Source organism: Rhea americana, unplaced genomic scaffold, assembly GCF_003343005.1.
Source record: "Rhea americana isolate MKP2758 unplaced genomic scaffold, rheAme1 scaffold_61, whole genome shotgun sequence".
Classification (NCBI taxonomy): domain Eukaryota; kingdom Metazoa; phylum Chordata; class Aves; order Rheiformes; family Rheidae; genus Rhea; species Rhea americana.
Genome location: NW_028186768.1, coordinates 3,367,844 through 3,394,049, shown reverse-complemented (window position 1 = coordinate 3,394,049; position 26,206 = coordinate 3,367,844). Strand labels below are relative to the sequence as shown.

Genomic DNA, 26,206 nt, shown 5'->3' with positions numbered 1-26,206 from the left:
GTATGTAGGTTGCAGACCAGATGCTGCCATTCAGCTGGTCTCTCCTATGGGAATAAACTGACAATATAGGGAAAGGAGACCGACTTAGGTAGACTCTTTCTAATTGCCCTACTGGTGGTCAGATAGGTAATTGTTCAATTATAGATCAATAAAGGAAACATGCTCAACGTGATTCGGAGTATAGAAAAGATATCACTGTGGAAAGCTATTACCAGGAGAAGCTTGCTGCAGGGTATTTTTGATGTCAGCAAATTCTTGCAGGCTCCCCAGTTGGAGTTTGTGCTTTTTCCATACTAGTACCCTCACATCACTGAAAACTTCAAACTTCTGGGAAGATGCGAATATTTTTCATTTGCTAAGGCTGAGAGTACGGCTTGTGGGATCTGTTGGGATTATAATGTTTCTTCTGCTTCAGGCATCTCTGCCTCATGGGGAGCTTTGTACTCAAAGCCTGTAAATACTGAACATGTCACTTCGAAGTGCTGCAGGACTAGACAAGTGCAGCAGGAGTTGTAATAATTCTAGCATAAAGGCCTGTGAGTCATTTTAAGTAATAACAGAGAGCAACACAAGAATGTTTGAAACTTCTGCCAACCCAGAGATCTGCTACTAGCAGACGTGAGCATTTCTCTCTTGTTCTGCTAGACTTGTTACAGTTCTTAGCTGTTGTCCTCTGTGGTTGGACTCTGCATGCTCAGATACCTAAGATTGACTCAGGCCCTTCCTTGAGCAACTCAGTTCAAGAGATTGATGAGTGATTCTAGACCATCTACTCTGCAGGACTGTCAGATCCCGTCTGTCTAAACAGTCAGTAGAACAAAACAGGGCCACGTTCACGCTGCCTACTCAGAGTACTCATCTTCAACATCAGAACTGCATCTGTGGTAGATGCCATGGTCTGGCACCCCTGGATAGTAGGAAGGTTGAATCACTTCCTTAAACCCAGTGCCARCTGCGTAATTGAGGCTACAACCCTRCGTGCTCCAGGATGATGTAGCTATGAGTGTGTGCACAGATGGAATTTATCAGTGGGAAAAGTTGGAAGCTGTTTTTCAATGCCAGCAGAGGCGTAATAGAGGGAAAATGACCCCAAATTACCACTGATCTAATCTCCAAAAGGAAATGAACTGAAGACGCAACATGTGCCCCTTTGTCTCAAGCCCACAAGAGAGACATTTGTGTTTCCTCTTTGTCTTCTCCAGCCACCTGCCAATTAGACTTCATAATAGGTTAGGATAACCGAGCCAGAAGCCTACAAAGTTTTCCTTTTTCAGAATGCTGTAATCACATTGTGCAATTTCAAATAAGGCAACATATTCTTTGAATTTATGTAAAATATAGTGAATAGRAGGGGAGAGCATTAACTGATGGGGTGCACTGTGCAGAAAGTGCAGCAAAAAATAAAGATGAACTTGCTGGCGCAAATAGGAAGCATWTGAATTATGGAGCTTAGACCCTATCTGACTGGATAAAGCAACATTGGTTTGTTCCTAACGTTTGGTGGCTCAAGTCTTTTTGTTTTGRCATGACCACCAAAAATGAGCATTAACTGCAATATGGCTGCTAAAGACAGCGTTGCAAAGGCAGAAAACTAGATGGCCCTGAGCCCAGAAGGATGTAAGCTGAGGAATGGATTGGGCAGGTAGAATCGCGGCAAGACTTTTTCACTTTGCATGTACRCTTCTCTTTTCTTCTCTCACCTTGTCTCACAGTTAGGACCTTGTGAGCCTCATAGTCCAGAATTTGGTATGTTGCTCCTGTCTCCTCCTTGCCTTTCTCTCCTGCCCCCCTTCCTCTGCAAAATAGCTCTTTCAAAAGATCATTAAAATAAAATTTTGAAAGTTTGCTGRAACAGAGTCGTTGTTACACAGGGCCAGAGGGAAATAAGACAAGGACCAAACCCTATGAATATCAACAACATCGAGATGTGGTCCCAGTGGGATCCCCTCAGATCTTACTGCAGGTGCTAACTTCTCAAGAAAGGTCTTTCTGCTTTCCTGAGATGTGATTTTTCACCATACCTATTTCTAAATTACTCCCTTCCAAACTCCATGGGAGATGCATGACCAGGATGCTGCTACAGGCAGGACAGAAGAGTTCTGAAAAACAAAATAGAAATYTATTACTTTTAAAGTGCCTCCCTTTAAAAACATGCACATGCATTTAAAATGGTTTCTTAAGCAATACTGGCAGTTTACAAATGTTCCTGCATTTCATTGCTTGTTACAAATAATGAAGATCTAAAAATAGGGACTTGTTATTTCTCTGATGAATAGAGTTTTCTGTGTGAATTATAGCTACAAATGCTGTTGAAAATGTTGCCTTTCACTTCTGTGGACTCGTAGAGCAGGAAGATGATTATCCTCTCCTGCCAGATAGATAACTGGAGTTAAAGGAGCCACTGTTCTGTCGTTTCATATCAAATCCGTTTCTCTGATATTTGCCGCTCTCGTTCTGCATCCATTGGTAATCTGGAGAAAAGAAGTATATAAGCAGAAGTGAAAAAAGAATTTTAATCTAATTCTTAGATATTTGCTTGAAGAAAATGCTATATAGTACCGAATTACTTTCTCAGCTAACAGGGTTGTTGGTTGGTTACATACATAATTTGATCCTCAGACAGAAGTGCTTTATTCAACTGACAAGTAGAGTGCAAATGTAGAATTCTCTGTGTTTGCAGTTAAATACTTGTGAGCTGTGCTCAGATAAAGAGTTATTTGCTGAAATTTGTGAATGGTTTTGCATTACTTAGAAATTGAACATTTGTCACTTTTCTTGCACACAATTTGTGAACAAAATGATTAGGTTAAAGTAATCACATACATTATTGTAAAGTATATGTAAAGAACAGCATAGAATAAAGTGCACACAGAAGTGCCYGGCAAGAGAGAGATTACTAGAAATAATACTTATAGTTACAGAGCCARTTTTACCTCAGAGTCCCAAAGTACACAGCATAGTTCTCCATTTCAAAGAGATTATTTGATTTTAAAAGGATTTCAAAACTAGTTTTGAATCTCTCAGGACTTTTGCCTGTGAATTCAAAGTGAAAAGRGATTGAGAGGCATATAAATAAGATTTGTAGAATTGAGTTTCAATGCTCAAAAGCTCTCGGTGCTCTTTAGGTAGATGCCATTGCTCTGCAGAAGGGTAAAGTCAGTGCAGTGAAGAGATGTTAAATGTCTTGCCCTGAATCTCACCACAGATCTTTTGCAAACCTGAGTTTAAAGCCATTAACCCCAATTTATGCTTTCTTACACTTTTTGAATAGGAATGCAAAAGGGGATGTTCATGATGAATGTTATCCTTCTGCCAGTCTTTTGTACCACAGCAAAGAGCTTGCCTTACAGCACCCACGATAGCTGTGTGTGTTTCTGGTGTTTTCAGAATTCGGCGCCTGTTCCACTACATCGTCAACTTGCGCTATTTTGAGATGGTCATCCTCATAGTTATAGCCCTCAGCAGCATTGCCCTGGCTGCGGAAGACCCTGTCCAAGCTGAGTCACCAAGGAATGATGTGAGTACTGACAACACAGCCAGAATAAAGTCATTCCCAGCAGTTATGCACATGGCACGTCTGTATTGTCCCAATCCCAAAGGATATCACAGTGCAGTAGTGAGTGGATGACCCAGGGCCCAAAATTCATAACCTGTTACTAGAAAAGAACGGCTGCTCATGAGTGTGCTGTTAGTCTGCAGTAAAGGCATTGCAAGTTCTTCTGAACCTTTTTCTTTGAGGACTAAGACTTTGTTTTAGCAGGCAAAGACAGGAACAGAAGCTATTCTTTTATAACATATTCTAATTATATCATTATCCTGCCAAAATGTTCAGAGTTCTTGGCCCTTGCTGCTGTTTTAATCATGTCAAGCTTGAGAATCTGTAAATGATTGATTAATTGGGCAATACTAGTTAAGTGAAATACACCTGAAAAACTTTGTAGCTGCAATAGCCAGAAGAATTGCACTATTCTGCAATGAGAAGTGCTTCCCCGGTCACAACACAGGGCTGACATTGTCTCTAAGATTCCCTATTCTGTTAGAGCGGAATTTGAGGAAGTAAAACCTGGTATGAGAATGGCTCTTTGTCTTGGTGGGGCCATAATATCAGTCTCCCAGATTTAGGAGAAAGTGTACTGATCCATGGATGTCAAGCCATACTCAGAGACTTCACAGATGAGTGCAGTCRTGCACAGAAATAGGAGTGTGCCACCTTCTACGTGAGCACACGCAGCCTAGCAGTGGATCTCCAACTTGATAGCTGGGTGCCAGTTTTCAAACACATGCTTGTGAGGGCACCGGCACCGAGCCTAGCTACAACCCACAGTTCTGTGGGTTGTACAGAACTGAAGATTAAGACTAGAAGCAATGAGATGCAGTTGTCTGATCTGGATGCTTTAAYGTGGATATCTTCATCACAGCATCGTGCATAGTCATTTTATGCTGCCTATACATTTACAGAAGCAGACTTTTTTTTTTTTTTGAGTGCAATGCTTTTGACTCTATGTTGTTTTAGGCTGAGTCACGATTACCTGTATGGATTTACATTGATTTAATATCCGTTCACTGCATATAGTCAACTGAATCTAACTATGAATAAATGCATCCCATCTGTGGCATTATGTTAAGATTTAGCAGGACTATAGATATTTAAATTAACTGGTGTTGCATTTACAAATACTAGGTGTGTGCTGAGGAGCCTGTGTTTTAAACAGGCTGAAGAACTGAATTGTCTGAGAGTACAAGTTGGCAGACCAGGCCAGAACAAGAAGTGCTTGGTCTGACGTCCTTCTTCTCAATCTGGCCAGCATTAGCCTTTTCAGAGGAGGATCCCAGAATCCCTGTATCAGTGATGAGCTGAAGTACCTACAAGCAGTATCTCCTCCTGATCCTTAATAGCTGTGTAATAAGGAGTTTTACCAAAAGGATTTTATCACTCTCTTGCTCTCCTGAGGTCTTTAATAGAATCATCATCAACTATTGTAGAAGAGAAACCCCGGACTTCTACATAAGTGCTGGCAAATGAGCTCCCTAGGAGGGGATATTCACAGGTTTTCGTTTGAAATTTAGCCATTTTACCTTATTATATCTTCCATATACATAGATATGCTGAAGCAACCCCTCTTCCCCCCCCACACACACACTGCATTCTGGCTGAAATTGGAAAATATATTGCTTTTTTTTGAATTAGATGATTCAGGTTTGTGCCTAAACTATCTCACAGCCTCCCGTGTGAGGAAATTTATCCACTGACACTGTAATAAATAGACCACTGCTAGAATAGYATTTTTACACTTTGCTTTTGTGCCAATTATTTCTGTGCGTAGTCTCYTCTAATATAAATTTCTCTTTCCAATTTAGGCTCTGAAATACTTGGATTATATATTTACAGGTGTCTTTACCTTCGAGATGGTAATCAAGGTAAGAATTTCTCCAAATTGTACTGTTCACAAGCCCATGTAGATTTACACTCATCTATTTCTGGGAACCTGGAGAAAGACGGTGAAGCATGACATAGATTCCTGGTGTGCTTAGAGAGCAGTTAATGATGCTTTAATTCAGGAACAGCACTCCAAAGTAGCCAGTGTGTACCAGATGCTTTTCTGTAGCATATCTCCTCTTTTTAGCATCTCTGATTTCATGGAGGAAAATAAGGAAATCTAAAGTAGCTGTGGTTGTAKAAGAGATTAAGAAATGTGAATGGTGCCTGATACAGAGATGTCTGTACGTGCCTCAGGACACAGGAGCAGTATCTTTGGAAAAAGAGCTTTGGCACATGTCCACCCCCCACCCCGCTCATCTCCCTGGGGTACTAATTCAGAGGCCTTGTGATGCTGACTGAGGTATCCATGGAGTTAGCCAGGTCTTGGAAGCAGCCTGCAGGCAGGTGCAAGCTCGCTGTGCGTGCACCTTGTGCATCAGGCCAGCTGCGTGCCAACAGCCGTTCATCTCAGGGCAGGGTTGAGCCCCGGCTGATGCACCTTACTGGGCAGCTCTGATCTTCCTCTTCTCTGATGCTGATCAGAAATATTAATAACTGATTTTTGGTTTATCTTGTTTCAGAAAGCTGAAGGTTTTACTTTGTAGCTGGTACATCCCTGAGCAGGACAATAGAAAGTGCTAAAACTGTGGGGCAATAACTTTCCAGAAAGCAGAAGTCTAGTAAAGTCAAACTTTTGTCTTGGTGCAATGATGGAGTTAGTTCTTACTTTCAGAGAAAGATGCAAAGGAGATGCAATATAAAAAACAGATTTTCTCTCATTTGTCCAATATAAGAAGGTTGAAGCTCTCTGAAAACAGTTTATAAGGAAATTGCAGAGCTCCTGGAAAATCAGGTGGAATCACTAGTAGGCATTTTGAGACTCAACTTTAAAAGATCCTTAGCAGCGTTGTGAGGAGAGAGACAGAGTCTTATGCAGAAGTCAGCAATGCTGCTTCTCTGTGCAGCGTCTGTCASCGAGTGCTCAGAGTGGGCATTTTTCTTTCTGGCTATTGCGTTTTGTTGTGGTTCTTTTCATCCTCTTTTTGCTTTTTTTATTCTGTAATATTCTCTTCTGATTTTTAATTCCTCTTAATCTTGTTGGATGGGGGTAGAATAAAAGTAAGCTATCTGGGTGTTTCACACGAACAGTTGTTCCCATAAATTAATGTGTGTGTCTGCAAAGATTCCTATATAGCAGTTAATGTTTTTGTCTGTTGTGGTTTTGGTTACAGTTTATTCACTTCAGCTTAGGTTTTGACCAAGCTCTTTGTGCCTGTAAGAGACAGATAGTTTAATTAAGTATGACTAGATGTTGCTCTGCTGGAAGTTATTATAATGAAAACTTTGCTTTGGGCAGATGGCAGATTTCTGAAGAACACCACAGTCAATGTACGTGTGTTAAACAAGCCAGGAAATATTAGTGACGTATATATATTTATGAGAAGACTGATTTCTAAAAGAGGGAAAAGATGCCCCATTCCCAGCATATTATCTGTTTTACTGTAATGTAGTTGGAACAGTTCTCCTAATAGTAGAGAGYAGGAGTACTATCTCCTGATAGTAAAAGCCAGGATTTAAAATACGAAGAGATGTTTCTAGGCATGATTGAAACCATGGAGAGCATTTGCAAAGCTTTATATGGGGCCTCCCCTAGCTTCTGCCCACACCAAGGCTGACTCGTGCCAGTATGATCTACTTCAGAAGAACTAACCCCCACCTTAAGCAACAAAAACAAATCTCTTTCCCCTGCTGAGTCCTATCATGAACAAAATCAATGTTGTTTGTAAAATCCTGAGGAAGAGTTGGTGAAAGGTCATTTGGTCGAGCACATTTCTCTGCTGTACCTCAGCAGTGTTGAGTCAGTACTTGTTTTCTTAAAACTTCTTGTTTTGATGTGTTTCCTCTGAAGATGATTGACTTGGGGTTGCTGCTCCACCCTGGCTCCTATTTCCGTGACCTGTGGAATATCCTGGACTTCATTGTGGTCAGTGGGGCCTTGGTGGCATTTGCCTTCTCGTAAGTACATTCTCCTTAAAATCCAAATTTCTAGGAAATATGCCACAGAGGCAGGCAGGACCCTGGCACAGCGCTAGTTGAAGTGCGGAGTTTGTGGTTCATTTCTCAGTGAAATGTTCAGTTTGCACCTCTTATCACCTCAAAGCTGGGGGAAGAAAATTACTAAATTTAAGCTGTAGWATCTCTCGAAAATTCTCCCAACTTTATGGTGAGTCCATTCTCTATTCTTTCAAATGTGAGCCAAGATTTTTGTGACCTTCTGGCCAACTTCTTTCCAAGGACTTATAWTATAACAGTTTCTGATAGTCATCCAGGAAATTGTTTTAAAATATTTCTTATTATGAAAAAATAGCTAATGAGATCAGCTGACATCTCAGTGAAATCTTTGCAAAACATTATTTTTAGATTCACGGGTGTTTCTGATTTATATACCTTTTGCATTTTTCTCTTGTACTCTTCTCTCATTCAGGGTATTTGTGAGAATGCCACTTGTAATGCTAATTGTTCCCTTCTTCAAGTCACTGCTCTCTATTTATGACATTAAATAATGTTCCATGTACTCCTTTAATGTCAGAGGATTTTGAGCAACAGACACTGATGAATTGTTTTAAAAAATTAAAATTAGTTTTCAGTTTGAATATCTTTCTTGGAACAGACTGTAGGAAGAGCAATGCAGAMTCTTCAGAAATTGGAGAGCTTGAGTTGGATTCTGGAAAGGAATGTTCCTCTCATAGTTCTGGGCAACTGCATAATTGTATTGCTAACATTTTCCGTCCTCCTAGGAAATTCTAGGAAGTGACCTGGAGTCAGATTACAGGATGTGTCCAGTTTAATCTTCTGATAAATTAGCCTTGTATAATTACAGTGAACACTTAGCATCCTGTGCCCCCCAAATTCGCTCACCTGTTTGTTAACACGATGATTAATGAAGGTGAAGAAATTAACAATATTTTACTTGCTAATGAACAAATGCATTCACCTGGCAAGGAAGAGTGAAATTGTGTTGTATATATTTCAGACTGACAGTAATTTTTAGGCAGACAGCCTTAGCTATTGCTCCTCTTACGTGACTGTGCATCACTTTGCTGATGCAAAATGCTTTTGTGTCCTTGGCAGACTAAAAAGTTACCAGATCTTTCTGATAAAGTTGACCTGGAAAGTTTCTCAGAAGTTTGTCATCTTCTGAGGGGTCAAAATTTCTTCCCCGTTATGGCTGTGAGGTCTGTATTTTAGATCTTTAATTCTTCTTTGTAGCAAATGCTGGATAAAAAGCATCTAAGATGCTTTGACTCCTGCCGTGTGGTCTCTAAACAGAAGGATATGGGATTGGCATTGCTGGTATGATTTTTGAATCAATGGATGAGTGACACTTTTCTTTTGCCCCCCCTTTCCAATAAGGATGTATTAAAGATGGAACAGAGGAATGGACCTTAAGTCATATAATTGAATTCTTTAATTCTATACTTGTACTTTGAATCAGCTGTGACCAGAGCCTTCCTGTGAATGGTTAGCTAATCCAGCTGCATCACTTGCTGTCCTTCAGTGGAGAGGACAGTGACAATTTTTTGAATAGAAGCATTGGGGTCTAGGCTTTCTGTACCCAACCCTGCCCAAAAGAATTGTTTTGATTTTGGAGCAAGTCACATCCAATGTAAATTTTTCAGAAGGACCCTGTCCCCTGTCTTTTTGACACTTYGCCACTACATGTTAGAAGTTTGTTTTTCAGAAGATGTGGATGCTCTGTTGTAGGTAAGGCTGTTTTGAGAGGGAAGAGTTGAGTGGTTTCGGTGAATGTGTCTTGCTTACCTAAAATCGGGCATAGAGAGCAAAGCCTGTTTTTAAAGCTTGGCTAGATATGCCTGTGGCTCAGTGTCCCTATGTATGAAGTATATTGCCATAACATCTGTCAGATCTGAATGGGATAAGATTGAGTGAAGCTAAAGCTTCTTAAAAAACAAAACAAAAAACAACAACAACAAMAAAAAAAACTTGAAGAGAGATGGAAGAAAAATAATGTTAGTCACAAGTATTACTTTTCAAAGCAATGTTGCCCAAAGTCTGTGGTCCACTCTGAATTTCCTAAACCCTTTTCCATTAGGGATTCAAACTATCAAGGMAGGCTGAGCGAAGTGGTATTTAATCATTCAGAGCTGCTCCATGTGCTGTGAGAACAAACACCAGTGTAGGCCTGTAAAATGTCTTCTCTTTGAACAAGAATTTCTTTTGGACAAGTTATTGATTAAAAGAAGTTATTTTTAATCCTTGTGAGTCTTTTTTTGCTCAGGATTTCCATTGCTTACATTGGGTCATGAATTTCTAACAGCACTTCGTCAGCCTTTATATGAATTACTTGTACATCCCCTGACTGCGCTGCATAATAGCGTGCCCCAAGCTGTTTCTATTTTACATGCTCTTTGAGTAAGTACTGAGCAGGGATTTATGGAAAATGAATGAGTAAAACCTGCCCATTTACTATCTCCCAGATTAAAAGCAAACCAAACTTATTTCTGAGGTTGAAAAAATGTGAATTTCTCCTAAGATATTTATTGTGGCTGTGACTTCTGTTACGTGTCCATATTTCATCTGGCAGTGTGGGTGTTGACACGCAATTCAGMGAATGCTTGTAGTATCTCTGGTCTAAAATGAAAGCAGGAAATCCAGTCATTCATATGAGATGACTTACTCTYGGTGCCTGCGATTCCAGTTCTGAATACTTAAAGCCTCAGACAGCTTGGATGAAATTTAGATAGTCGTGTCCTTTAGCCCAGCTGCACTGGAATAGGCCTGTTTGGTCAAACCRGATGGACACACTGAACCTGATGAGTTTTGATTATCCTGAAAATGAGCTTTCGGTGAAAGAGCTGGGTAATCCTTGTGTTTAGTTGGTGGAATTTTTACTAGCAAATACTGGAAGTCCTGTCACTCATCATCAGTGTTCCTGTAAAAATGTATTTAGTGTGTCTGTTACCAGTCTTTGTTTGCAAGGATTCACGATTACCCTTTGACCACTACCTGAATGTTCTTGACCTCACTGGTGTCCAATAAAGGTGATCTGAATTAATTTCTTGCCGAATAGACACATCACTGAAAACCTAGTAAGAACAGACCTCCCTGAAATGCTGGCATCAGGAAGMTTGCAACAATCTATTTGTTTAGGCAGATGACGGTAAAAGTTGTTTTTGCAAGGTACATAAAATTCATCTCAACCTTGCAAATTAGATATCAATCTACCTTCTGTCTGTAATTTTTCAGAAGGTTTTTTCTGTTTGACTGKAATTGAAAAACCATTCTTTAAAGCAAGGTCTCCAGTGACATGCTAGAAAGATTAATACTCATAACAATAATAAAATTGTCTTCCRCGTGGCAGTGTATTTCAAAGTGAAATACCTTCTTCTAGAGATAGATAAACATGCCTCATACATAGACTTGTTTTAGTCTTTAGGGAATAGGAAATGGAGAAGCTTGAGGAAAACTACCAAATTTGTCATCAAAATTTACCAATTCCAAGCGTAAAATCTACTGGTATGATAGAAACAGTTGATGGATAGGAACAGAGAGATTGCATTTTTACATTTTCAACAGCAGAAAAATAGCTGAGGTGCATGGAATTTCACAGTACTATTTGAAAAATCAATGATTTTAATAGCATTTGCCAAACAACGGAAGTTATTTACCTCCCAAAGTGTCAGCAGGGTGAAAGTATATTTGCACTGTCTGCTTGTCAGTTGAAGGGCTAATGCAACAGTKGGGTATGTGTGAGTATATGCTGTATAGTTGTTTTCTTGCTATTTTATTTTATGAACTTTGAATTGGTGGGTGCGGGACAGGGGGACGAGATTATTTGCCAGCACATAACTGTACGTGCATGGGGTACACTGATAAGCCTTATGTTTCTGTTTGTCATTGACTTTGCTCTTTCTTTGTCTTCTTCTTGCTGGAATCTCTCTAGGAGTTTCATGGGGTAATACGTTATTCCTGTCTCTCGCTGCACTGTTATGCCTGTCGAATGTGTGTACACACACTTGCCACTGTGGGAATGAACCATGTTACACCCATTGCATCGACTCCTTTGTCCCTTTATTACTCATTATTCAGTGAACTGTATCTTCCCTTAACAGTTTTCATTCATCCCAACCTACTTTAGCCAGAGGAGAGAAGCAGACTAGAAAGCTAGGTGACAATTGCTGTACTTGACCAAAAGTCAGAAACAGATATGTTTGCATCAAAAAGGTTTGGGCATCCTTAGTGCATCCGAATGTGCGAGTTGTAATTCACAAAAAACTCAGTTTAGGTTTACAGCAGGAATTTTGCTCTCGTTTAGAGAGTTGGGCATTGTAAACTGCAGCACTGGGAGTTTCAGGCCTGACTTTCAGTGGCTTCAGCAATGCAGGCAGCCTGGACTTTGGCTGGACACCTCTGAAAATGGAGAAAAAAGTCTTTGGCATAGAAACAGGGTGTCGAGAGCTGTTTGAAGAGCTTAGCAGAGGAAACTGCTAATGAAAGAGGTGGCAAAGGTTGCCTTTCACCTTCTGCTGGGTCGTGGCAGTTTTCTTGCTGGTGTAGAGCAGGATCTTGTGTAGGGAGTGAGAAGAGCTGCCCAGCCAAGCCACGGCGTCCCGCGCAGGGCAGGAGCTCTGGTGGGCTTTACTACCAAAGCTAACCACAATGCAATGAGAGGGACTGATAGAAAGGTCTTTGTGGTCCAAGAAATTGGGTACTTGTTTCTTTCTTCCATCTCATTTAGCTGCTGGAAGAGGATAGCGCTGCGCTTGGGCGGAAAGGAGTGACCTCGTTTAGGCTGAAATGGAGGAATCCGCTTTCTGCCTTGGGGATTTCAGGCGGTTGCGGAGGGCTGACTCCACCCCGCTCTGAATATTTGATGAGCTGACTCTGAGGCCCRTGTATGTGAAATCAGAGCTGCTGGCAGGAGAAACAAAAACAAGAAGCTTTCGTTTTAGAAAACTATTAATTTTTTAAAGGATCATTTATTTATCAAAGGGAAAAAGGCCAAACAAAGCTCTTTTTAATTTTTGTTTTGTTTTGAATAAATGAGCAGCAAACTGCCCYGGGAAAAACAGAACTGGCCTAATACAAGTAAAATCGACCTAATGCAATTTTTCTGTTTTCCTTGTGTTTTTTTTTTCAGTCACAAGGCTTCTGTTTGCTATCTGTCTTTATCCTGCTTCCTTTCCTATAGCTCTTCTGAATTTTGCAGCTATTCTGCAGTTCAGCTGAGAACTTTCTTCCATACCAATTTATTTTTGTGGTAAGAAATATGCAGTTATGAGTATTCTGATCAAATGTGTGCTCATGTACACCTTTTAATTGAATCCTGATTCTATCTGGACCTCGTTTTGGCGTATTTAGCTTTATAGTAGAGTGATGTAAAAGAAAAGGGGTGGGTGGGGGTAGGCCTCCTCAAAAAAACAAACAATTTTATAGGCTTTTATTTGACACATTAGACTAGTTGAGAAAGGTATATTTGATCAAAATGCAGTTTACGTTGCTCTAGCTCTTAGTACCAGTCCTTTGAAAAAGCTTTCGCCTTCAGCGAGAATCTAACTATGAGAAAAAATATGTATCATTTTTTAAAATTCTCTATATGACTTAAATCATAAATCCCATTAACTTTTAATCAGCTCATGCTCTTTATTAACTTAAGTGCTTGCAAGATTTTTTTTTTTTTTAAAAAAGACCCATATCAACCCTTCTTAGTAWCCTTCGTTCAGGCAGAAGGAATTTTAAAGGACTGGAGCTGTCTTCCCTTTGGTTTGAAACTCCCCGTGTAGTAATCGGCATCCTTTTCTGTGTGAGAGAAGAACAATACCTTCTTTCATACATCCAGGAAGGATTTGTTCTGCCTGGTCTATTCACTGGTCCCCGAGTCTGTCTGACCTTCCTGGAAGTATGAAGTTCATTGAGGTTATTGCTTCAAGTTTGGAGCCAAGCCCTGTAAGACCTAAGCAAGCTCCTCCAGAGCCAGGAGGTATCTCTGTTCCCCATCTCTGTAGCTTCACTTCCCAGAGACCTTATTAGTTCAATTCTTTTTTAGCATAAAGACATGGTGGTGTGCTAAGTAGGTTTTTAGATCTCCTGGAATGAGAGCGTCAGAAGACACAGTGCAGAAATATTCTGTAGTTCTGCCTGAAACCAGATGGGACTGTCAGAGTTTCTTAGTTCAGTTGCTACCTAAAAGTGACTGTGCTGCTAAGCTGGGCCATGAAGTTGTTAATCTGGAAAGCAGAAATTTGCCCTCAAATGAGCGAGAATTGAGTATATTTCTGGGCTAAGGTGTCCCTATCTCCTTCACACCACTTTTTTTTTTCCGCTCCTCTTGCCCCAATCATACATTCCTTAATCCTCTCACCTTCATTCTTTTCTTACCCCTATGTCCTTAGCCCCTGCAACTGCCCTACTTTCTGCCCTACCTTCCTCACCCAGTAAAACCCTAAATGTCCTGACTACGTGGGGCAAGCTGATCAGTTTGCTTGGCCTTTGAGGAGAGCGGGAGCAGTGGGGCAGCCTCAGTGGTGGCACTCATGCTGGTTGACCATCAGCCCCATGGATGGGCTGGCTGACAGACCTAGTAGCCAGGTGGCAACCTATTTTCTCTTCTTTGCTGCTGTTTTCTTCCCCCATAGGCTCAACAAATTGCCTAGTGCCCTGGGTGGTTTGCAGCCGTGGCATTCATAAGAAGCAGACAGAGTGATCTGAGGAATAGACGCAGCTTGGGGACTGCCAGTCTGGCTGACCCTGCTTGAGGTGACAGGGAGATGGCAACAGTGACTGTAGCATGATCTTTCTTTGCTAGGAGCTGTGATGAGAGAGTAAGTGTGCAAAGGTAAACATGAGCTGGATCTTCAGTTATACTAAAACCTAAAGCAAGAGCCGTTAAAAGCTACACTTGCTGTGTCTCCTTCTGAAATAGATTAAAGGGTTTTTAATGCAAATTGAAAATTATTTCTTTTAAATATATAACAGCTCTTCTGAGACATTAAATCAATCCTGAGAACATTCGGGCTGATTTAGCATATTATGAATCAGCAGCACAGGTAATCTGTTGACCCTATTGCTGAATTGTAATAGATGTGCGAGGCCAGATGGGCTTCAGCCTCCCTCTCCCTGCTCCTATCTGCCATCCTCAGAAGAAGCACATGATGCCGGCACCTGCCAAGTGAACCAGCCGCCCTTCTCCGAAGGCCTTCTTTCTCCGCGGAGCTGAGTAAGGGGCTGCTGCCTGCTGCTTTTCTTGCTAATTAGTTAAACCCCTGAGCTCCTGGCAGCTCACCAGTCGTCCCCGCCAGGCAGCACCAGGCTGTGGCTGGCTCCTGTTGATGTCTCCTGCTGGGTTCATGCCCCCTCCAGACATCAGTGTATTGCTCTTCCAAAGGCATCRAGGTTAATCGTCCATGGCTGCAGCCTCGACAGGTTGAGCCTTTTCCTCTTGCTTGTTAAATGTTAATCTCCTATACTTCCTCCTGTAAGAAAGACAGATCAGACCCCTCACTCTCCTGTTGGACTGATGTGATTTTATTGCAGCCATCAGCAGAAGCAGGATGAAGCCCAAAATATTTTTAGACCATGAATTTTATCCACATAGATCTTCACTGACTTCTTTGTTGGCATGTGGGGAAATTCGTGCAGCCTATAGGCATTTGTCCTGAGAGAAGCAGCTCTTGTCATTGGAATAGTTGGATATGAAGCCAATGGGCCTCAAGCACAGGGATAAAATGTGTTGTTTCCCTCTGAAAAAGCTTGCCTTTGAGTCAGCCGCAAGCAGAAGTAGCGACRATTTAAAAAAAGAAAAGAAAAAAAAGTTCTGCTCTGCCTTGGTGTTTTTCCCTACATTGCAAAATTGATTTGCAAACTGTATGTTCTGGTTTGTTTACTGCTTTTATATTTGAGTGGGGATTACTCTGCAGAGGGAGTTTCAAGGTTCTTGCTCCTACCTTCATGTAGATGGATGCGACTTCATTAGCATTGAGTTTCTAGATGATAACCCAGCTGCAGAGTGGTTGCATGGCCTCGCAGACTGTGATGTTGCCTGTGGAGCTGTGATGACTTTATCAACCTATAGCTGAGATATTATCCGCAAACRGTAGTGCTGGACCTTAACAGTCCATCAGCACTTGGATTCTCTGCCTGTAACCTTTTCACGTGAGTTTATATGCCACTGTAATTCCATGAGAACTGCTTTGAATTTGCAGCAGTGTGAGCAGAGTCAGGTTCCAACTACAGCTGGTTGAACTGGCTCTAACACTGCCCTGAAAGACTAGAGAAGGAGAGGACATGCAAATCTCCATGCCGTTCCCACTCTCCTCCGTATCTATTAAAGCATGTACATGTAAAAGTAAGTTCTGTTATAGGTGGTTGGGATACAACCTAGAGCCCTCCAAAAATTCTTTCTGTCACACTGATAATTGTATTTCAGAGCAGCTGCAGGGGTGGGTAACTAGAAAAAAAGACTGGAGATGAGATAGGAATGTGTGTTTCCAGGTTGCAGATTGCAATCTGGCCTAGCTGTTTTTTGACCAAAATTTGCCTTCTAACTGCTCTTTAGTATTGAATTATTAGTCTTTTACTAGTGGATATGTTTCAAAAAGAATCTTTCTGGGCTCAGCCTGGTCGGTCAGCTGTTCTCTTCCCTTTAGATGCCCATCCTTAATATAGGGCTGCCTGACTGCTAGGGAGGAATGGCGCTCCGCTGTCTGCGCATGGATCCTTGGCATCTCCAGGATTGTGTTTTTATTGCTTTCCTATTGGAAAAATAAATCTTGTTTAGCAATCTGGTAGAGAGTAGAAGAGGAAGTATTTCAGCATCCACTCAACATATGATTCATTCATTCACACCTTCGTTACGTCAGTGCAGCCTCAGACCCAAGCCTGTAGTCATGAATAAGTCTGTTAAAGATTTTCATTCCATTTTTCACTTCATATGAAATGAAGGGGAATGCCATTGTTCTGCTGTTGGGTTGAAAGAAGATGTAACTGTGTCTTTGAGGAAAGAAAAATAATTCTTTTTTATTTATTTCGGAAGTGCACTTGGAAAGAAACTCTAACCTTCCCGTTTAACCTCGTGATTGTTACAAGAGGAATGGTCTCAAGTCTCACATGTAGTTTTAACAAAAACTAAAAGTAAAATGTGTCTTACAGCATCTGCATGTGTAACTGGGAAGGTATACTCGTACCGTTTCAGCCATGTAATATGCCTCATATTACATGGTCCAGCATGGGTTTGGTGGCATGCCTTCCGGCGGAGGCCTGAGGATGATATTAGGGCGTGCAAAAAGCAGAAATGGAAAGCTGGCCTCGGCCAGAGGAAGAGGGTTATCCCTTCACCCGCGGAGGGGCCTTTTCCTCCAAGTCACTGCCTGCTTTTATAGACACAACTTCCACACCAGAGAAGGGCAAGAAGCACCCAGAGAAATGTCTCCCTTCCTTACAGAGGAAAGTGGAACRTCTTCCACCTCACCGAGGTGAGGAAGGAGGGATGAGAGCCCAGCGTGTCTTTCTCCCTACTCCAGCCTGTGRTTAGGATGAACGTGCCACAGCTTCTGTCCTGATAACTGTGGCCAACATGTGCTTCTACCCCCGCTGTGACTATTGTCTGGGTGGGAAGTTGGAGGAGAAAGGTCACCAGCTCTTCATTGGCACGTTGGAACAGTCTGGGAAGGGAGCCAAGGCTGTAGAGCACGAGCAACTGAACTTTGCAATGGCCATGTCCTGCCTGCAGCTTCCCTTCTGCATCATGACTACCACCACTCTCACCTGGGTGCTGATCTGCAGCCCTCACAAGTACTGCATGCATCCTTGGTGAGGTGGCAATCCCAGACATGTAAAACCTAGGGTATCTGTAGGCATTTTAGTGAGCGACCTGAGAACCCAACAATTCCTTCTGTTGTTCTTGTGCCTTTTCCCCCTTGCAGAGGAACCAAAGGCAAGGACATCAACACAATCAAGTCACTGCGAGTGCTGCGGGTCCTAAGACCGCTGAAGACCATTAAACGGCTGCCAAAACTAAAGGTTAGAGACTTACCACATATGTTTCCTTCTGTGGAGATTTGCAACCAACCTGAGTGGAAGCTGACTTGGGTAAACTCGGTCCAAGTTAATTCTGTTCCTTTTGTTTTGTTGCAATTAATCTCTCTGCCAGATCTGTAAAAATAGTTATGCAGATGTTTAGCAAATGTCAAACTCATTTCTTTCACAAGCATTGTATGCAATTTTATGAATAATTGTAAATGCACATGAAAATCAAACTTCTAAAAAAGAAAGAAAGAAAAAATCTGCATATAAATTAAATTAGAGTATATAAATGTGATGTCCTTAAAAATGATAAATGAAAAAATAGATTTTGGAGTGTTTGACTTTCACTACAGAGCTTAATATGAATATTGCAAGATTTTGCACAGTCTGTCTAAAGAAAAATGTCATTACTCTATGAGGAATTTTAATCTGCTCATCTTTTCCATTAAAGACTATATACTGCAGGGTAGTACCCTTTCATCTCTAGAATACCAAGTTACAAAGTAAAATGAATGTAATGGCCTGTGGTTACTTATTCAATATCAATTCAAGAATTCTTTGAGATACAGCCAGGCACTGGAAGTAGAAAGTGGAAGAAGTTACACAATTAAATCTTGGAGTTTTGGGAACTCTGTGTTCTTGTAGAATGTCTTCATGTAACAGCAGTGCTTTCAAGCTCTTTTTCTATGTGAGATGGCAGGGGAAAGATGGGTGCTTTTGCATTAGTGGAACTATTCTGTCATATTCTTGGCAATGTAAAAATCAGAGTCAACTATTACTAAGCTTTGCTTTTGTCCCTAATTACAATTCATGCTCAAATAATTTTCTTTTCATGCATCTTCATGTGTACTAAATTCATCACAAAAGATAAGGAAGAGTAATATTGGACAATGTAGAAAATTGTCTTTATTGTTTGGAAATTTAAAATGCACAGTTCTTGGGTCACAAAATCATCAATATTAGCTCTACCCTACTGCAGAAGGCAGAACAGTTGCTTTTTATTGAATGTATTCTTTATTTTCAAGCTATTTTAAAGAACAATTTTATCATTTCTAAAAGAGTRTTCAGAAATCTCTAGGTGAAGCAGAAGTTATTCACATGGTTTGTCTTCAAAATCCTTTATTTTTTCCTGGATGTGATTTTTGTATGCAGCAAATAGCAAGATTAATAGGGTGATTAGAGATACTTCCAGTGTTTAATTCAGGTTTTTTGCATTACATCAGGAATGTAATTCTGTGAATTATTCACATCCATTCGGAGAAATAGAAACAGTATTGTACCAGGCTCGTGTTCAGTCAGTAACGCTGCTCACATTTCCATTGTGACAAATTTCTCAGACTGAAATTAAACTGAAAATTACTTGTAACAATGAATTAGTGACTAACAACCTAATAATAAATGTATTTGAGAAGTTATTTGCAGGCAGTTCACTAGTAAAATGTGCTGACTATATTATTCACTGTTAATTTTGATAGTCACTTCATTAGAAAAATATTGTTCAAAGCATTTGCTTATTTTGTATCTGGTATTTTTCCTTATTATTCAACCAATTCAAATAATAGTCAATGAGTAACATATTTGATGAGGTTTTCTCCTATCCATGGGGAATAAATTAAACACAAGTATGTTTTTCATTTCCTCAGTAAACCATGAAAATATTTGCTTAGGACTAACCTTTATCTAGATTGCAATTATCTTTGCAAATTCTATGGGCAGCACTCTAGAATTCAGTGGCACAAAGTTGCACGAGAAAGCCTGAAGCTATAGCAACCCAGAGCTATTTCTCACAGCCGGAGTATGCAGAAATGCTTGGCATACAAGTTGAAGAAACTGTGCACCGATAGTAAATTGGGTAATTACTCCCAAGTACAGTTAGTTGTTGGGTGTCCGGATCATGCATGCACACGAGTTCCCTTTCTTTTGRCGCCGTAACCCTTCTCTCTGTTCCCCTCCTCGCTCACAGGCTGTCTTTGACTGCGTGGTGAATTCCCTGAAGAATGTCCTCAATATCCTGATAGTTTACATGCTGTTCATGTTCATTTTTGCTGTCATTGCTGTGCAACTCTTCAAAGGCAGATTCTTCTACTGCACTGATGAGTCAAAGGAGCTGGAAAAGGACTGCAGGTACTACCATGGTGGGCAGGGGCTGCCAGATGGAAATTCAGGTTTCCTTTTGTAACAGCTTCAGCAGAATTGCCCTAGAAGTCAATTTTCCCTTTTGTTGTTTTAATAGCTTAATCATTTATGTCTGCAATCTAGCAAATGCTTACTCAAATGCTTAATGATACAGGAGAGCAGGATGTATTTTTTGGGCAGAGCTCATTGTGTGTTGAAGGGTGAACACAGGAAGTACTTTTGAAGGGGTAGATGACTCCTCTTTATGCCTGCTGCCTTGATTTTTAGGGCTCATGTGAATTGGAAATATAGAATGAATAAATAATTAAGAATGAGTCAGTAGGAGGTTAAAGAACGCCTAATTAGCTACAGAATGGGACAGCATCTGAATACCTTAAAGGCCCTATCGTGCCCAGTTACTGCCTTGCTTTGTCCTTTTCAGCTGCTTATCAAGGTGTTTTCTCCACCACAATATATATCTTTCCTGCTTGCCTTTTTTCTTGGCACCTGAGACCAAGGCACCAGGTCCTCAGTCCTGTCAAGGTCTGCCTCGACAAACCCTCTTCTGCTGGCCCCACAAGTGCAGGGCACATATATAACATGCACCTTGCATGCCATGGTGATGGAGGGTTTCACTGAASTTCTTTCTTTCAATAAAACAGATTTATTACAGAAAGAAAGGTAGAATTATAGAATAATTTAGGTTGCAAGGGAACTCTCTCCTACCCTCTGCCCCTCAAGACCGACTTTGAAGTTAGATCCAACTCTGAAGTAGGATCCAGAGAACTTTCTCCATCAAACTACCTATTTTTGTGTTAGTTCAAACAGCTTGAGGACTACCATGCTGTTAATTGCCAGCTTTGCCTAATGAGTCAATGCCCTGATTAAAATTTCTTTCATGCCTATGCTTGAGGTACAATTCCTGTGGCTCCTCTAGCCTTTACTTATGTTATAAACCTGTGGGCTGTCTCCTAATTTGTTTATGCAAGATGTAGCACAGGTCTGTAACTGGGGCTTCAAGATACTCCTCAGCAAATAATGGTAAATGGCTGATAAGGTGCAACTCTCCTGTTTGGTCTGAATCTCTGTTCTTCCTAGGGGTCAGTACCTTGATTACGAAAAAAATGAAGTGGAGGCGCAGCCCAGGGAATGGAAAAAATATGAGTTCCACTATGACAACGTACTCTGGGCTCTGCTAACACTTTTCACAGTCTCCACAGGAGAAGGGTGGCCAACGTGAGTACATTGGATGGAGAGGGTCAGTAATTTAACTGTGCGGTAATGGTAACTTTGCACAGCTCTGAGGGACAAGTAACAATAGGTTACCTCTGAGAAAAGAATAGAGTCYTTTATCAGCTAAGCTTCTGGTTTCCCTTGTGTGATTGTGGGGTGGATCAGTGGGCAGAACTGTGCATTTTTCTCAGCGTTCCTCTGAGCTTGCGCAGTAGTGCTTCTTAGGCAGTTTTCAGTACTTAATAGCCTGCTTGCTCCTGTCTTTTGGACTCTCGCTACTTTCTTAAGGGTAAAAGTGATAATAGCAATGTAAGAAAACAAGGGGAAAAAGTACTGTAACCTATGCTGAAAGTATGCTAGGCATTTGAGCCCAAAATTGTATTTAGTGTTTGACATAAGACTTTGTTTTGGCAGGCTTTTTGGCTGCAGCACGTAATTAGAATTCAAGTCAGTGATTTCTACGTGGCAGGCCCTTCCTCTCCTCCATGTTCAGATTTTTGCTAAAATAAAGAATAAAACCTGTAACATCAGTCTCCCTTCTGCAGTCCCTCGCTGTGTTCCCTGGGCTACTCAGAGACCATCTTCACCTTTCTTTTTACACTCTTATTTCATCCGCATTGACCAGAGAAGAAGAGAAGCCAGATCTAACTATATCCTCTCCTCTTGCATTGACCAGAATGGATATGTGGATCTGTATGTAGCAAATCTGCATCATTCTGCAGAATGGTGAAAAGTGAAAGGGTTTCCCTAAATATATGCACAAGGAAAACTTCTTCCCAGCCACAGAGATGGGATTGAGTTTGACCTGAGTATATGTGGAAAACCCTCCACATGAGTGAAGGCCAGTGAGTGACTATCAGGATATCATTGGTACTTCACACTGATTTCATTGACTTTTCTTCTCTCTTTGCGCTTGATTGCAGTGTGCTGAAGCACTCGGTGGATGCTACCTATGAGGAACAGGGTCCCAGCCCTGGCTACCGAATGGAAATGTCTATCTTTTACGTGGTGTATTTTGTTGTCTTCCCTTTTTTCTTTGTGAATATCTTTGTGGCGTTAATCATCATCACCTTCCAAGAGCAAGGAGATAAAGTGATGTCAGAATGCAGCCTAGAGAAAAATGAGGTACCCAAGTCTTCTGAATTTAGTGGCCATGGGAGTTAGCATCTGGGGGTTCAGACTGCTTTGATACTGATGGAATTTTACTCCTCATCTCTCCCCGGCCATGAGATACTGTAGACCAATTGTTATCTAAGAGAGAGACTAAAATATTGCATTAACACTGGGTGTACGGCAAGATGGGTTGAAGGTGAAATCTAAAGCAACTTAGAGACCAAAGARATTACAGACTGCTTCATTTTTCGTATAGAAATGAAACCAGGGAGACTCCCTCAGTACTGTACTTCAGCTAAGCACTATCACATATTGCTGTGGACTGCACCTCTACTTCAAAATTAAGATAGTGTTGCATGTTAGCTCAAGTATGTGTGTGTGAACGAGAGAGAGAAAAATGTGGCTTTTTAGTGACCAGTCATCAGAAATAAAATTGAAATACAACTGGTACTGCCAACCCAAGGAAAGCTCCTCTATCTAGGCTATTTTAGTGCCTGTCTAAGCCAGTGTCCCCCTGACAGCAGCCACAAGCAGATGTCTTGAGAGGGAAGTAAGAACAAGGCAAGCATATGAATAATGCTTTCCTTTGATACTCCTGTAAATGCTACCATTGTCAGCTCAGACACCTCCTGAGTTGGATATTGTTTCCTTGTAGTTAGTAGCCATCTGTATATCTTTTTTCCATGGATGTACCCGGTTTCCTCTTGAATCCATGTAGATTTTTAGCATCCACCGTATCCTTTGTCTAGGGTTCCACAGTTTCAACTACCTGCTATATGAGAACTATCTCTTTTCATTTCTTTTGAAACTGGAAATTGATTTTTTTGGTTAAAAGAGATCTTTTAAATCACTGGTTCATTAGTGCATTGTTTGTCCAAAATCAAAGCAGAATGTTTGGAGATTATTTATCAACTTTTTCAACCGAGCAAAAAATATTTTTCTTGAGATTTGCAGTATGAAAAGTTTTGAGATTTTGACTTATCTCAGTCCAAGATGAGAAAATGTTTCAGAATCAAAACTTCTTATGGGTAGAAACCACTTTTCTATACACTTTTCTACCCATAATAATGTGAACAGAAATTACCAACTAAGGATGTCTTTTAAGAGTCACCTAGCAATATTTGTTGGATAATTTTTCAGATGTATTTGGTTCACATTTCATCAAAGTTATTAGTTGGACTGTTTTTGCTGTGTGAAACTCATGTATGCTTTCACACAATACTTTTTTTTAAGCACAGATAACATTTTTACTGATCCTCCAGTTTCTGTTTCTGGAACTACATAGCAGGATGAATTGGCAGAGTGTTTTCTGAAGTAAGCTGTGGATTTAAACTCACTTCCTTAAGTATGAAGGGATCAGGACCTACTGTGAGCTAGACTGTGAAGAAGGGCCATCTCCTAGGACTGGAAGGGGCTGTGGGAGTCCAGCGTGGTTGGATGGTTCAGGGAGTGTCCAAAAGYGACCACGCTTTGGGGATCATGTTCTATATTCTACAGTAGTAGTCGATACTTGGGTTGTGTGGGAGAAACACAGAAGAGYGTCCCCTGCTAAATGCTCCCCTCATTCTCCCAGCAATATCCTGACTGATAGAGGATGCCAGCCCTTTTTTGTGTTCTTTTCAACCCATTTTTGTTTTGTAGAGGGCCTGCATAGACTTCGCCATAAGTGCCAAGCCACTGACCCGCTACATGCCTCAGAACAAGCAATCCTTTCAGTACAAGATGTGGAAATTTGTGGTGTCCCCTCCCTTTGAGTATTTTATCATGGTCATGATTGCACTCAATACTATTGTTCTGATGATGAAGGTTAGTGGGCTCTTACTGAATCTTCGTACCTTTGGGCTAGCAAACGTGGTGTTGTGGAGGCTTTGTACTCYGCATGTGAGACCCAGGGGGACCAAGAGGAACAACTGTCACTTCTAACCTTATTAATGCCACTTGTGGAGCCCTTGTAGGATTCCTGTGCTCCCCACAGGCAAGTGGCTTAATTGTGCTGAAACACTGCAGGTAGCGTGCCCTGTTCAGCACTGGATTTGCTTGTGCTCCCTTCAGCTTCTTGCCAGCATGACTGAAACTCAGTGGACTGAACGCCTGAAGCTTCGTTACTCAAGGTTGCTCTAAATCCAGCAGTGTCAGTAAAACTGCACATACTTGCAGCAGTGTCAAGCTTCTGGAACATGTTCCATGTTGCCTAAAAGGAAGAGATTGAAACGGCTRGATATTGTGGATGAGTTCCCATGCTATCTCATGCCTAACTTAGAGTATCTTTACAGTCATGGGGTCACCATACTCTTAGGGTTTTCTGACATACAACACAGTAACGTAGTTCTGCACTTGKCCTCAGTGTCTGAAAATGCCCTTCCTCCCTCCTGGTCCCCTTTGTGCTTGCAGGGAGATGTGTACCAGCAACAGTCTCCCAGCGCTAGGGGAATCCCCAGATGCCCAATTAGGATAACGTGTAGACAACRTGTTACCTGGAGTGGCATGGGTAGTCATGTTGTAAACCAAAGTCTTACTTAAAGTGAGCACAGAATCCAGCACTAAAATGAGCAGGAGTCTTGCAGTCAGGCAAATCATCTGGGAATATTTTATTCTGTTGTCATAAGTGATCTTCCAGTAACAGCCTTTCTTCCATCCTGGTTTAGTTCTATGATGCTCCAGAAGCATATGAAGAAATGTTGAAATGCCTGAATATTGTGTTTACATCCATGTTTTCCATGGAATGTGTGCTGAAGATCATTGCCTTTGGTGTGCTGGTATGTTCCTTCCTCATTTACTTTTAACTGTTTCTTCTTTACGTGAAATACTTGTATTTCACGATGCACTTTTAAAAGAAGCAAACCAAACATTGCTTTGCAAAAAGAGAATAACATCTGGATCCCTCTATTCCCCTTGTGTTTTCATTTGGCAGAATTATTTCCGAGATGCCTGGAATGTCTTTGATTTTGTAACAGTATTGGGAAGTATTACTGATATTTTAGTAACAGAGATTGCGGTAAGTACAGTTTGTTCACTTTGTTTCATTTACCGACAAAGCTGTACCCTGTCAAGACGTTGCACCTTCTCCCTTCCAACCTTATTCCCTGGAATTCCTTCTGGGACTCATCGTGTGATGATGTCCTCGGGTGGCCCCGCAGACTATTTCCACTAGCTCTGCTCTTTCCACAGATATGAGCACCGCTGCCTGCCCTAAAGGCAGTCGTGCAAAAAGCTCTGATGAGAATGACAGTGCTGGTAACTCTGCCAGGAAATAGTTTATCAGTCAGCAAAAGACTTTAACCCTGAGCCATCTTTTTTTGCCCATTTATGGAAAAATCTTGTAGAATTTAATAAAGAGGAAATATCAAAAGGGTCAAGAACAAGATTGCTCTTTCATAGCTTGAGGTGCTTTGCAGAGCACATGCAAAAGTATCATCTCTGTCCCTCGGAGCTCATAGCCTGTCTTGATTATGGGATAGAGAGTGAATGTGAGAAGAGGAGTGTAAAGAGGGGAGATGAGGGGAACGATAGTTGTGACCAGAGGTCATCAGTATGCACACTCTGGAGTGGGGGATCACAGTACCTCTCTGTTATCTGCACAAAAGAACAGACAACCTTGCCGAAGGATACACTGTCCAGCCCTAATATGCCTGCTGTATCCCTGCTAATGAATTTGGAGGTTACATTAACTGTGTGCAAACTCACCATTAAATTCTAGAGGACTTTTCCATAAAGGCGGCAAATGATTGACTYGAGACTTGGCAGCCTGATATTATCCAATTAATAAATTTGCTCCTCTCCTCTCCCAATGCCTGGTTATCTGATGATGCTGTATCTGTGTGTAATTTTAACTTTAGTGTAACTTTTTCTTCTCAGTCCCTTGGATTTATTTATAGAGCTCTTTTGTGTGTGCTGAGAACTCAGACTGTTCCCTTTTACACTAAAAGATGATGTTCCCTAGACTTCTTTACAGGATGTTCAGCTGGTGATGAAGAGCRTATTACTGTTTCTAACAAAATATCTTATTATGCAACATCCTTGGTTTAAAAAAAATAAAAACACACACACACTAGAAAAGCTTTTACTCCCTGCACAAATGGTGTTCTTTTAACAGCTGGTGAATCCTGGCTCATAGACTTTGGATTACCATTTCCTATTAATGCATAGCTTGCAACCAAGGTAAAGTCTCTCAGATTAAACACAACACTGGAACACAGGTACTGAATACTCACATCTTGGTCCCTC

At 41.1% G+C, this 26,206-nt stretch overlaps 1 protein-coding gene across 4 annotated transcripts in view; it reads left to right on the top strand.

The window, feature by feature from the left end:
* The window catches only part of CACNA1B (calcium voltage-gated channel subunit alpha1 B), a 306,930-nt gene that overhangs the window by 227,009 nt on the left and 53,715 nt on the right, over window positions 1–26,206 (top strand). For 3 of the 4 annotated variants that reach the window (XM_085320126.1, XM_085320125.1, XM_085320123.1), the window contains 10 exons: window positions 3,388–3,517; window positions 5,359–5,418; window positions 7,389–7,495; window positions 17,422–17,518; window positions 19,485–19,645; window positions 20,735–20,872; window positions 21,793–21,994; window positions 23,624–23,788; window positions 24,628–24,738; window positions 24,894–24,977. In XM_085320126.1, the coding sequence (XP_085176252.1) occupies window positions 3,388–3,517; window positions 5,359–5,418; window positions 7,389–7,495; window positions 17,422–17,518; window positions 19,485–19,645; window positions 20,735–20,872; window positions 21,793–21,994; window positions 23,624–23,788; window positions 24,628–24,738; window positions 24,894–24,977 (1,255 nt within the window). Of the gene's footprint in view, window positions 1–3,387; window positions 3,518–5,358; window positions 5,419–7,388; window positions 7,496–11,444; window positions 11,457–17,421; window positions 17,519–19,484; window positions 19,646–20,734; window positions 20,873–21,792; window positions 21,995–23,623; window positions 23,789–24,627; window positions 24,739–24,893; window positions 24,978–26,206 lie in introns of all 4 variants that reach the window. The other variant, XM_085320127.1, reaches the window with a different exon arrangement.